General features: G+C 40.0%; 1 protein-coding gene and 1 long non-coding RNA gene across 2 annotated transcripts in view; one reads left to right on the forward strand and one right to left on the reverse strand.

The window, feature by feature from the left end:
- The window catches only part of LOC126995150 (uncharacterized), an 81,849-nt gene that overhangs the window by 4,536 nt on the left and 63,696 nt on the right, over positions 1-13,617 (reverse strand). The window contains exons 5-6 of the mRNA XM_050854427.1: positions 9,172-9,349; positions 1,059-1,195 (exon numbers count right to left, since the gene is read on the reverse strand). Coding sequence (XP_050710384.1) covers positions 1,059-1,195; positions 9,172-9,349 — 315 coding nt within the window. The remainder of the gene's footprint in view (positions 1-1,058; positions 1,196-9,171; positions 9,350-13,617) is intronic.
- The window catches only part of LOC126995152 (uncharacterized), a 95,445-nt gene continuing 88,224 nt past the window's right edge, over positions 6,397-13,617 (forward strand). Inside the window, exon 1 of the long non-coding RNA XR_007749999.1 lies at positions 6,397-6,776. This is a non-coding gene — a long non-coding RNA (uncharacterized LOC126995152). The remainder of the gene's footprint in view (positions 6,777-13,617) is intronic.

Raw genomic sequence — 13,617 nt, forward strand, 5'->3', positions numbered from 1 at the left:
AGGCCTCTAAGCCTCTATGTGAGAAAAAAAGAAAAATCATCAACCCATTCATATATATAGTACCAATGCATTTGTGATCAGTTTGTGCATCATCTATTCGGGGGGTTTATATCATGGTAAAAATTTGGCCCATCGCTGCTACATGGTAAAGCCACAAATTTGGCCCGTCGCTGTTACCGGGAAGTTGGCCTCGAGGAAGGGATACGTGTACAAATCAAGAAAAATAACAAGATTCCTGAAAGTGGCGGCGCATGAAAAAGAAAATACTAGGACGGTTGTTGTAAAAATGATAAAAAAAACAATTACGGAAAACTATAACAAATGATAGAATTTTTTTTTAACGGTTATTAAAAAGGAAAATCACTGGAAACTGTCACGTATAATAAAGAAAATTACAGCGGTTATTAAAAAAAAAAAACACTTACGGAATACTGTAACATACGATAGAGGAAAAATAGAACGGTTATTAAAAAGGAAAATCACTGGAAACTGTCACGTAGGCTTATGATAAAGAAAACCAAGACTGTCATCGAAAAAAAATACATACACGTTGAAGTAGAAACCTGGGACTCTAGAACGAAAAAAAAAGATAAAACTTACAAGAGACAGAAAAAAAGTAGACGCAGAAAGCCATTAGAGATTAGGAAAAAAATGTTGGAAGTGTCTAACTTAGATTATATGCGTAGGACGACAAAGAGAGAGAGAGAGAGAAACAGGGAATCTTATACGGAACCAAAAATAACGATCGTATTAAAACTATTCCAAAAAAACTCCCCTCCCCAAAAGCAGTAAATTTAAAAAGGACATCACAAGAAAACAAAAAAAAGAAAGTGAAGTTATTACAGCACGAGAAAAAAAAAAAACTTATGGAGGAAAAAAAGGGACCGTGTCAAAACTATTCGTAAAACTTCCCCTCCAAGAAAAAAATACTCAAAACGGAAATCAAAAAAATATATAGATCACAAAGTAACACTGGACTATAAGAAAAAGCCCGCAAACCATCCCCTCCTCCTGCCGCCCTCCCTTCTGCTGCGTCTCCTTCTGCGTCGCTCACAAACCTGCTATGACGTGGACGGTGACGGTGTCGCTGGTGGTGTTCTTGTACCAGCAGGAGTAGAAGCCAGAGTCGTGTGGTGTCGCGTCGGCCACGTACAGACGACTTCTTATGTACCCACCGGCCTCGTTGCCCTTCACGCTGAGAGGACGAAACGGGCGTGAATGAGAGGGAGAGACAGATAGGAGAGGAAAGTAGCAGACAGATACACAGATAGGTAAGAGACAGGTAGACAAAAAAAAAGAAAGGAAAAGTAGGAGAGAGCAGTGGGAGAGGGGAAGAGTGACTGAGTGAGGAAGGGAAAGGCTGACGGAACGGAGAGAGAGGTAGAGATACATTGAGTGAAATAAGGAGATGGGAGTTTAGAAGGAAAGACAGGAAGGGTAAGGAGGATGAGACTAGTAAAATTATTAATAGAATTGAATAGTATGATGTAAGAGGAGAGATTAAGGGAAAAGATAAGGAAGAGAAGGCTTAGAAAGAAAGAATAAGAAAGAAGACTAAAGATAGAGTAAGGAAGAGAAATAAAAGATAAGGTGTTGAATAAAAAAAACAGAGTGAGTAAAGAAGTGAGTTAATGAAGTGAAAGAGGAAGAGGAAATGAGAGAAGAGACGCGAAAGGGGTTATAAAAGGAGGGAGGTAGAGTTAAGTGGTAAGGACGGAGGAAAGGGGAGTAAGTTCAGAGGACAAAGACAGGGAGTAGGCGGAGTTGCAGGGGCGGTGTAGGAAGCTTAATTTTATGCAAGAATCCCATCATATTAATTTCCAAAGTTAAGGAGCTTTGTTAACTTTTTTAATCGTAAAACTGAATGATGAAGGAGGGTTGTTGGGAGAGCGACGGTCGGGTATGCGCTCCCCGCTGCTCCTTTGTCTGCCCTCACCATTATTGGAACATCGGTGCGTCGCTAGGTTAGGAAGGCCATAATTCTACTTAACCGCCACCTGTCCCCTAACTTTCCTTATCTTTAAATTATCTCGGGTGGGAAAGTTTTAGAATAAGGGGTTTACAATGTACGGGGTAGGCTTGGTTCGTGTAGTGGGTGTTGAAAATCTAAACAGCGTACAGATCTTTTTCGGAAACTATGGTACCAAAAAGTCACCACCAGCCCCTTCCCTTTCCTTCTTTCCATAGTTAACTCAGGGAAACTTTGGCACTAGTGACTTTAATGACGTTTATGGGTACGATTGGAGTCCGAATTGGCTGTCAGCTGTAATTAACATGTAGCATTGGATTCTATTTTGATTAGTTCTCGTTTTTCGAATAGCACTTTGTCATTTTTGGAAACTCACGATGCTGAATGGACAACTGCCGACCCGTTTTCTTTTATGTGTAACTGAGTGGGGGACTTTGAAAATGGAAGTTTAAAAGTATTTACAGGAAAGAATGGCTTGTATACGGACTGTTGCTTGTTAGTTGAAGTTCACTACGTCATGTCAGGTAACTGTGACATTGCTAAACCGACAACTACCAACCCGTTTTCTCTCATGGCTAACTTTGAATGGGAAACTTTGAAAACAGTGCCATCAATTCTATTTACGGATAAAACTAGAATCCACGCTGATTATCTGGCATTGCAGGTCCGTCACAACTTCTTTAAGTAAACTTCGAAGCACTACGAAAGGAATGACTGTCCTCCATTGCGTCTGAAAGCTTACTGTTTAAAATCTTTAGTACATTATAGAAAAGAAATAGAAATTGTGCCTTTTTGAAATTCATATATAGCTAGAGACTGCCATTTCATATCTGCTAAACGTATGTCTTTTGCTCTTCTTGTGAGGCTTCAGACCGAGACGTGCCGAGCAGACAACGAAGCCAAACACGAGACATTAATGAAGCGTTCGTGACACTGAATCCGAGTGAAGACGAGCGCCAGAATACTTAACACAATGATCTCCCTTAATTAGACTACCTGGGAACATGAACTCCCCGGGAAAATTAATTATGAAGTGAGTGAAAGTAAAGGTGATAATATGTTTGAGAAAGTTACTATGTGGGTAGAGGATTTAAAGAGCTTTCAAATGTTCAGCCTTTTCTTTTTTTTTTTTTGCCTTTTCTCTCTCCTTTTTCTTTATTTTCTCTTTTTCTCTTTCTTTTTTCTCCGTTTTTGTCTTTCTCTTTCGATGTTGTCTTTCTCTTCTTAATTTTCTTTTTCTTTCTCTTTTTCGTTTTCTCTTTCGATTTTCCTCTTCTCTCTCTCTCTCTCTCTCTCTCTCTCTCTCTCTCTCTCTCTCTCTCTCTCTCTCTCTCTCTCTCTCTCGTCCGGTAGTGTCAGTTAAGAGGATTAAGCTCACCTCCTCTCGCTCTTTTTATTTTCCTTGTTCCTTTTATTCTCCGTATGGTCGAGTTATTTCCAGCGTGTTTTCCTCTTCCAGTAATCTCCGTGTTTTTATATTTTGTTGTTTTAGCTTTTTTTACGCCCGCCGCCTTTGTGTTTTTTGTAATTTCCGGGATGATTTCGATGACGTTTCTTCTTACGTGGGAATTTAAACACATCAAAAAGGCTTTCTCTCCGTCGCTGTGGTGGTGTGATGAATGTTAGTGGACAAAAGAGCAAAAACAAAGTCGCTTGTTACGGTGAGTTTTCCTTTGATTAAGTTCGTTTTAGTGTAACTTTGACGAAGAGGGTTTTACTTTAATTTCCCTGGTTAATGTCGTTCTATATTTCCTGGAACAAATTCGTTTATTATGGTGAGTTTTCCTTTAATCAAGTTCGTTTTAGTGTGCCTTTGACGGAGAGGGTTCTATTTTAATTTCCCTGGTTAATGTCGTTTTATAATTCCTTGAACAAAGTCGCTGATTATGTTTTGAGTTTTCCTTTAATTAAGTTCGTTTCAGTGTACAGTTGACGGATATGGTTTTATTTTAGTTTCTCTGGTTTATGTTCGTTTTATAATTTCTCCTTTGCAACGGCTTGAAAAAATAAAAAGAACATTTCACATTAATTTTACGGGCGCCTTTATTGTGGTTTGCTTCCTCTTCCGTTGTTCTGAGTTATGTCTAGTTTGAGAACACATGAAATTCCTTGTTCGAGACTGCGTTAAATTTACCACAACAACATGATTCTTGGGACGTGTAGAAGTGTTCTTTATATTGTCGAATCCGTTTTTACCAGAAGTTTTACATTTCGTTCTCCTCGAGGCTGTGGATGCATCGTTATATTGCTTCTTCTCAACGTAGCCAAGTGTATCACCACAGCATCACTTTTTCGATGTGGATGACGATTCTTTACGTTTCCGAAGCCTTTTTTACTGACTCTCTTACATTTCGTTCTTCGTGAGGTTGTAGACGCATCATTACATTGCTTCTTTTCAACGGAGCCAAATTCACCGCCTCAACATTACTTTTGCAACGTGGAGAACAATTCTTTTAGGTTCCGAAGCCATTTCTACTAATTCTCCTTCATTTTTCCTTTCTCTGGATCGTGGAAGCATCAGGTTATTACTTCTACCAAACTGCGCTCCCGGAAAACGGCCTCAAAAGTAAACATGAAAGAAATATGAAGCCATCTATACCATGAATCTTACATTTCTCATTTATCTGACTCGTGGACGCATCAAAACACTTCTACGAAACGACGCAGGGAAAAAAGCTGAACGAGTTTTAAGGCTGACACTCCCGCTGGCCTTGGTGCGAAGTGATGGGCTCTTATTCTTTACGTTATCGAGGCCGTTCTTTATCACTAGAGGAGGGGATGAGGGAAGGGGAGGATTGGGGAGGAGGTGGGGATGCCTGTGCCGGCGTGGTCATCAGCCCCGCGGAAATGTACCAGCGAGGAGTTTTAATTTTCTTGGGTCTTTTGTTTACGTTTTTTCTTTGTGTGACCTGCCGCCGCCCTTGATGTGGGAAGCTTGTTTTCAATAGTTTTTTTTAAAGCGTCTGTGGATACAAGAGACACTTTTCTTGGCGGTGGTTGTTGAAGACTGCGCTGGATGGACTACGAGTGTGTTGTTTTGAGGCTTTAGTGCAAAGTGACCTTATTTTTAAACTCTTTATTATTTGTTTATTTTATCTTTCTGTGTGTGTGTATATTTGTTTTTCGATTTTATGACCGCTGTTATGTTTACGAATGCGTCAGACAGTATCATCTTTCAGAAATTGTTGATGCTGTCACTAATAATGGCAATAATAATAATAATAATAATAATAATAATAATAATAATAATAATAATAATAATAATAATAATAATAATAACAGTAATTAAACCTGGACTCGACTTCGTATAATCCTTCGACCTCAGTTCAACGACAATTATAAACTTTTAACATTCAGATCCTTTGCGTGGGAGTTAGATATATATATTTATTAATAAAGTAATGCACCATAAATCCTTCACTTGTACAGTAGCCATTAGCTAATGAGACGAGTATTAACAGACAATTTAAGTGTTATTGTTAAAGCTAATATTTTCCGAGAATGAGGAAAGAAAAAGAGAAAATTAAGGAAAACAGCGAGAGAGAGAGAGAGAGAGAGAGAGAGAGAGAGAGAGACGTATCCTTCCAGCACTTAGCGACTTGAATCTGAAATCTGTTACTGGCTATTTTCCTCCCCTTTCTCTCTCTCTCTCTCTCTCTCTCTCTCTCTCTCTCTCTCTCTCTCAAACTCGTTTCTTTGCCTCATTTCATAAACCAGTGTGATCTTATATATATTTTTTTTTCCCTTTCAAGTTTGTTTTTTCCACTTCTTAATTAAATTCTACACCAGTGAGATCGTATAGAATTTCTTCCTTTTTTTTTCCTCTAAGTTTTCTTTCTTTTACCTCTGTATGTTAAATTCTTCCCTGGATATGACCTTCCAACTTGCATATGCGTAGTCTCATCGTTGCATCTCCTCAGTACCTACACATCACGTCTCTATCTCACCACACTTCTCTTTTCTCAGCATTATACTTGAAAACTAAGGATCTGGAAGAGTCTGGTTTTCATACATTTATCGGCGCTAATTATAATCTTATCAATGTCTTCGTCATCCCACCTTGATGTTTATATAAGTGTCCCTCAGAATCTGGACGGTTTTTTGTCTCTACCGCTAAGTGTAGTTGTCAAAATGTATCGTGAGGAGGTTGTTATTACATCTATATATATACTCATTATGTACTTGTCAGTGTCTTTTTCTCTCTCTTCTTTCGCTTTAATCTTTTTTTCCCTAAATGTCTTAATTATTTCTATTTTTCTTCTCTTCTCAATCTCTCTTTTTACGCATTTCTTTTAATTGTCATGTCATTTTTGTTGTTTTTATATATATACTACCTCTCTCTCTCTCTCTCTCTCTCTCTCTCTCTCTCTCTCTCTCTCTCTCTCTCTCTCTCTCTCTCTCTCTCTCTCTGTTGTATTCGATTTTCCCTTTTTTTCTCTTTTGTTTTCCATTGCCTGTCTTTTCTTTACGTATTTCTTCTTTAATCTTTCACTACACATTTGTTTTCTTATAGACGTTCTCCCTCTCTTTATCTATCTATCTCTATCTTTATCTATTTATCTCTCCCTTTCTCTCCCTCGTTGATTGTCATTTGCACAGTCGATCGTACGAGAAAGCGCATCCATCTTCTTGAATCTCCGAAGTGTCACTCTGTTTCGTCTCCCCTTCTGCCAGATTTACTAAGTGCAATAACGTTCCCATTTTCTTTATACTCAAGCGACCGTTTTCTCTTGTAGGTGATGCTGATGGGGCCGTTCGTGTCTCGGGTAACTTCCCCTCAAGCTCACCTGAAGTAGCTCTCTATCAGGTAATGGAGGTAATTACAGGTGTTTATGTGATAGGTACTCTCTCGTCTTTTAAGTATTTTCTAAGGTCACCCGGTGGAGATTTTTTTTTTTTTTTTAAGTACGTCAATTATACTTATTTTCAACGACCCTCTTCTTCATAATGGTGCCCTTGAATCTTCTTATCGACTGGTCTAAAATCACTTTCCTTCTTAATTCACTATTTTTTTTATATATATAAGTGATTTTGTCTCCTAAAACTCCATTTGGAAATACTTCAACGCTATTTTTCATATTTCATTATTATTTATCTCTGTTTCCTCCTCCTCCTCCTTACCTCCCCTTCTTCACTTTGCCTTTTCTTCGTATTTCCTGTCTTCTTTTCCTTCTTCATCTTCAAGTCTACTTTCCCGCCATCGCTTACCTGTATCTTCGCCTGCAATATACCTTTCTGTTACACTTTTTCATGGTTACTCTCATTCATTAACTCTTTCTAGACTATTTTCTCTGCTACCTTAATCATTTTTATTGTAATACTTATGTACATCTTGATTCCCACCTTCCTTCCTGTACCTTTCATTGTATTTACTCTTTTTTTTCTTTCCGTTTAACATCCTCTTTTGTTTCCTATCATCCTCTATTTTGTTTTGTCTGGAATGTCTTTAATGTTCCTTTTTATGATATTTTATTTGCTTTTCGTTCTTTCTCGTTTCGTTTAACCTCATCTTTATTCCCTATTTTCTTCTCTTTGCCATTATTCGGAAATCCTTTAAATATTCCTTTTGTGAGCATTTTTGTTTTCGTTCTTCATTATTTTGTTTAACATCGTCTTTATTTTCTACCTTACTTTCTACTCCTTTCTTTCGAGACCTTGTATTTACCCCTCTGTACTTTCCTCTACTCTCTCTCACATTTGATTTTACCTCTTTTTATTTCTTATCTTCTTTATTCCTTTGTTTCGAGACCTCTTATTTCCTCTCTGTGCTCTCCGTCATTTTCTCTCACATTTGATTTTACCTCCTATTACTTCCTATCTTCCTTATTCCTTTGTTTTAAGATCCTTTAGAAGTTCCTACTGTGAGCACTTCATTTATTTGCTCCTCTCACCTCGCTTAACCTCATCTTTTATTTCCTATGTCTTTCTACCTTTGTCTCGAGATCGTTTAATTGTTCCCTTATGAGCCCTTTCGTTTATTTGCCCCTCTCACTTCCCCACCTTTCGTAAACACTTAACTGCCCTTCACTCTCTCCTCCTGACCTGTTTCCTTTCACTCCTTTAATCACCTAATGCACAATTCCATATGCAGGACCCAACCCTTCTCGCAAACTCTTTTTCTTTCCCCTTTAATGCCATAAACTTACACGGAACCTGCATTTGAACTCCCTTTCCCCGCCTTCCTCTCTCTTGCATCTCTTACCCTAATTCCCATGGTACCCCTATTAAAGCGACCCACACCCTTCTCGCTCCTTTTCCTTCCTTTATCTCGTTTATACTCCCTTGAAGCCTATTCGAAACCTCTAAACACTTTATTCCTGCACGTCTTCCCCTACCTGATCCTCCTCCTCCCCTATTCCCTAGAAGCATACAATTCTCTTTAATAGTTACTCCGATATGCCTTTCACCTTTGGGTCTTAGGCGGTTCTGACAATCCTATTCTGGACCCCTTACGTTCCTATTCTCCCTCTCTCCCTTTATCTCCCTTTTATCTACCCTCTCTATTACCTAGATTCCCACGGGAGACCTACACACATAACCTCCCTTCCTCACACCCTCCCTCTTCTTTCCTCTTTCTCTTGAGATTTCACCTTCTCTTTCGTCACCCTTCTCCCCTTTTTATCTCCCTTCTTCTACATTTTCTCCGTTTCTCCCTTTTTCTGTTTTATCTGTCTTCCTCTTCCTTGTTTCCTTCATCTCCGTTTCTCATTCCTCCTTCCATTTCTCTATATTCGTTCCTCCTCCTCCTCCTCCTCTTTCTTATCTCTCCTTTTTCACTTTGTCTTTCTCTTCGTATTCCCTGTCTTCTTTTCCTCTTCTTCATATTCAGTTCTACTTTCCCGCCATCATTTACCTTTATCTTCCCCTCTTTCATTTTTCAGCCTCTCGTTCTTTCTCTTTCACCTTGCTTTCTCTTCTCTTTTCCTGTATTTCTCCTCCTGTCGTTCTACTTTCTATCCTCTTCCTTTATCTTCTTCTTCTTCTTCCCCTCTCCTCCTTTAGTCTCCTTCCTCCTTCACCTTTTCCCAACCACCTTCATCTCTCTCCTTCTCCTTCATCTCCTGTCCTTCACATCCCTCATAACCCAAGCTAACACACGCATAAGTACCTCTTTAATGCAAGCTTCCCCTCTTTATCCACCCTCCCACACATCACCCCGTCCTCGTATACCCTCACCTTACCTGTGTTGCACCTGGACTCACCTGATGCCGCCCCTGGAGGTGTTGTAGGTGAGCACGGTGGCTCCCCTACGCCAGGTGACGGGGCCGTGGGGGAAGGGAACCTGCTCCACGATGCATTTGAGTTCAATCATGCTTCCGCTGTTGTAGTATTTCTCCTGCACCTTGGTCCCTCGCTCGTCCACAACCCGCGCCACTGGGACTGTGTGGAGGGTGGAAGGTGTTAGTAGGAAGGTGTTCGAAGGTCTAGGGAGGTGTGGATGGGTGTATGCTAGGCTGGGGAATGATGAAAGGGCCCTAGAAGATATGTGAAAGTGTGTGTATATCAGGGAAAGAGTGGAAGGGTGTTAGGTATGGGAAGGGCTGTGACAGAGGGGGTGACTGCGAACGATATGCCGTCAGGTTAGCTCGTCACCAGAAACCCAAAGTAAAACTGCCACCACGAGGGAAGAGAAGAGAAGAAAAAGAAACGAAAATAACTAAAGAAAGGTGATGGGAGATGTAATGTTTAGGGGGGCGATGAGGGAAGGAAGAAAGAGATGAGAATAGAGGAAAACAAGTAATGGAGGAGGAAGAGGTTAATGAAGCGGTGAAGGAAGGAATAAAGAGATGAAATTAGAGAAAAAAGGGAGAAAGGAAGAAAAAGATGAGAATAAGGAAAAACAGGTTATGGAGGAGGGAAAGGTTTAATGAAGCGGTGGAGGAAGGAAGAAAGGGATGGAAATAGAAAAAGAAAAGGGAGATAAGAAGAAAAAGATGAGAAGAAGGAAAAACAAGTAATGGAAGAGGGAAAGGTCAATGGAGGGAAAAGAGAAGGATGAAAGAGATGCAAATAGAGGAAAAACGAGAGGAGGAAAAATATGGAAAAAGGGAAAAAACAGGTAATGGAGAAGGAAAGGTTCGTGACGCGGTGAGGGAAGCCATGAAGGTGGAAATGGGAGGAAATGGCGAGGAGAAATGGGAAAAAAAGGAAAGTGTGTGAAGAAAACTCAATAAGCGTGGAAGAAACGTCATGCAGTTTGTCTTCCCGGTCTCTGTATCTCGTTTTCTTTTTCCCGTTTTCTTTGCTGTGTGGGTTATGAGATTGTGTTTTCGCTTACATATTTTTTTCGTTTTTTTTTTTCTCTCACGTCATTTGGTATTATAATCATTTACTAATACCTCGTTCCTTACTCTCTTTTGTGCATCTATTATTTATAGGTTTGAATCCCCTTTTTCCTTTTAATTTGTGTTGCATTTGTTATAATTTTTAACTCTTGCCTCTCTACTTAATCTTTTTTTTGTGGACTATTAATTTGTATGTAGGTTTGAATGCCCTTTTTTTCTCTCTCATTTGTTTATTTTGCATGCTATCCAATTCACTTCTTTGCATGTGGTCTCAAACACTTATTTCTCTATTCTTTCTTTTCTTCTCTACCTTTTCTTTGCTATCTTATCCCATGACTTCTATAACCTTTTTCATTTCTACCTCTCCCTCTATCTTTCTTTCTCTTTCTCTCTCTATGGCGAACACTGTATTTCAACTTCATTTCTCTATGCATCAACTATTTATTTTTCGTCATTTACTCTTTGTGTGAACTCTTTAATGGGAAAACGAACGCTGTCTTTCTCTATAGCGAACACTCCATTAACGCTTTTGTTTTCGCATCAATTTTTTTTCTTTTCGTAATCCTCTCATTGCATGCACTCTTTAATACGAAAACGAAAGCTAATCCTCACCCACGCCTCGTATAATCATGTTTTCCTTTTAGTCTACCATCCCACGCAGGTTTTCTCTCACCACGCATGCGCCGTCTAGACCTCAGGGAATGGAGCTAATTATTCTCGTTATGTTATCCCCCTTTCGCGGCCGAGGCATTAATGAACGAGTTTTTTGAAGTGTGTGTGCTCTCCTCTCCTTCCTCGGCCGCCCCACACACTAATGATGGGTAAACGCGTCCCCCATTGTCCATCAGGCGCTTGGTTTCCGCCCAGAGTCAGAGGAGTGAAGGAAAGAATAGGTTGCCTTCATCTACGCTTAGCTCACTCCGGGCCTCTCGCCGCCATATCTCTTTTAGGCAAGTCTGCGTGAATACTCCCCGTTTTCTTTCTCTCTTTGGTATTCATTTTTGCAAAGCCCTGTGTTTGTTCGCTCACATAAGCCTATTTGTTCTTCCCGCGGCCAAATTTGACGCTTTCACGGCACGGTTTCGCTTCAAAGAGGAATTTTTGGAAGTTAATTATGAGATATGAATTAAAATGAGACTGTGTTGAAAGAGATAAAAGGAGAATAAGACCCATAATCCAGAACGGTTAATTTTCTCCGTGGCTGACTGAAGAGCCTCTCGTAGAAGTTGCTGGGATTTCCATGGTCTGTTTTGTGATGCTTGGGATAGTTTTACAAGACTTCCTTATCACCAACGGTGTTTGAAAAAGCCTCTCGTAGAAGTTCTTGGGATTTTCGTAGACTGTTTTGTGATGCTTGACATTTTCATAGACTGTTTTGTGATGCTGGGGACAGTTTTACAAGACTTCCTTATCGAAGTTCCTGACATTTTCATAGACTGTTTTGTGATGCTTTGGATAGTTTTGCGGCCTGTTTGAAGAGCCTCTCGTAGAAGTTCTCGGGTTTTTCATACTGTTTTGTGATGCTAGGTATAGTTTTACAAGACTTCTGCATATTTAACGGGAAACTCACCCATGAAAACCCGGCTAACCTTCTCTGCGGGCCTGGGAAATTGTCGTGATGGTAGACCAAAACGTTTAATCCTGTTTTTTTTCTTCATATTTCTATCATCTATTTTTACAGCAGACAAAGTAACCATGTGTAAAGCAAATAAAGTAACTAAATAAAAACAATAATGACGAAAATACCAAATGATGCTAAAAGGACAATCAGTTTAGGTTGTAAGGGTATGAACCTAAGTCGAAAGAGGAACCAAGATGTCAGTCACCCGCCAGACTTCATAGGGTGAGGTCTTGTTATGTTTCCTCTCGGTTTATTTTGGTGTTATTTCCTTCCCTGTTTCCCGGCGCCGTGATGCAGGTGAGAGGTAAACACTTCTTGATGTAAAAAGTATAATTAATTAGTCGTGCCCGCCGCGAGAGGTCCATATATAAGGGTTTTTTGTGTCCCCAATAACCGAGAAGTGGAACATAGGCGAACGTGAAACTTAAAAATTGTTATTATTATTATTATTATTATTATTATTAGTAGTAGTAGTAGTAGTAGTAGTATAGCAGTAGTAGGAGGAGGAGGACCAAGAATAGTAGTTGTAGAGAGAGAGAGAGAGAGAGAGAGAGAGAGAGAGAGAGAGAGAGAGAGAGAGAGAGAGAGAGTAAATGGAGGAAGGAAGATTGTGTTTGGAGGGAGATGAGGTGAGGGAGGGAGCTTGGCTAGGAAGATATTGCATTCTGGTGCCTTGAGAGAGAGAGAGAGAGAGAGAGAGAGAGAGAGAGAGAGAGAGAGAGAGAGTAGAAGGCTGGTCTAATAGAATGGAGGAAGTGGGAGGAAAAGCGAAGAGAGAGAGAGAGAGAGAGAGAGAGAGAGAGAGAGAGAGAGAGAGAGAGAGAGAGAGAGAGAGAGAGAGAGAGAGAGAGAGAGAGAGAGAGAGAAAGGAGTAAGGAAGATGAAACTAGAGAGAAGGAAGAGAATGAAAGGGATAGAGAAGGTGGCGTGGGAGACGAAGATTGAGAGGAAGGAAAGGGGAAGTAAATAAATGTAAGGAAAATAGAATGAGGAAAGGAAGGAAGGAAGGAAGAGGAGAGAAGAGAAACAAAGGAAAGAAAATATGATGTTTTTTTGTGTGTACTTTCATTATTTTGGGGGGTATTTTTTGTTCTTGCTGTTGTTGTTGTTGTTGCTGTTCTTATTATTGTTGATGGCGGTAGCGGTAATGGTAATGGTAAACAGAATGAGGGAGGGAAGGAAGGAAGAGGAGAGAAGAGAAACAAAGGAAAGAAAAAGATGATTTTTTTTTCTCTGTACTTCCTTTTTTTTTTGGTATTTTTTTGTTCTTGCTGTTGTTGTTGTTGTTCCTGTTTTTTATTGTTGATGGCGGTAGCGGTAATGGCTTTCTGGTGACCTTAACAAACAAATTCTCATACATCCGCTTCCCAGAATTCGGATCCGGATACAAAACTTTTCATATCCAGAGGCTATCCGGATCATCCCTCGGCCTCACAAAGTAGTCGGCAAATGGACACACGGGGAGGCGTAGGCAGGGCAAAAAAGGTTAAAAGGTCAAAAGGCCGGCTATGAGAGGGCCTGTGTCAAAGGGTGAAGGGCGTCTTTGATAAGCGTGGACACAAAGGGAAGGAGACGGAGATGTGCACAGCGGGCCAGCGCGAGTCAACAAATTCTGCCTCTTCCTCCTTCAGCGAACTTAAAACTTTGCCTGGCTTGATTACGCCTAAAAGAGAAAACTTAAGCTCTCTCTTTTCACTTAGTTTTTATTGCCGGTCTTATTAGGAATTCTCTTAGCTGCCAAT

The sequence above is a fragment of the Eriocheir sinensis genome, chromosome 7, assembly GCF_024679095.1.
Source record: "Eriocheir sinensis breed Jianghai 21 chromosome 7, ASM2467909v1, whole genome shotgun sequence".
In the NCBI taxonomy this organism is placed as follows: domain Eukaryota; kingdom Metazoa; phylum Arthropoda; class Malacostraca; order Decapoda; family Varunidae; genus Eriocheir; species Eriocheir sinensis.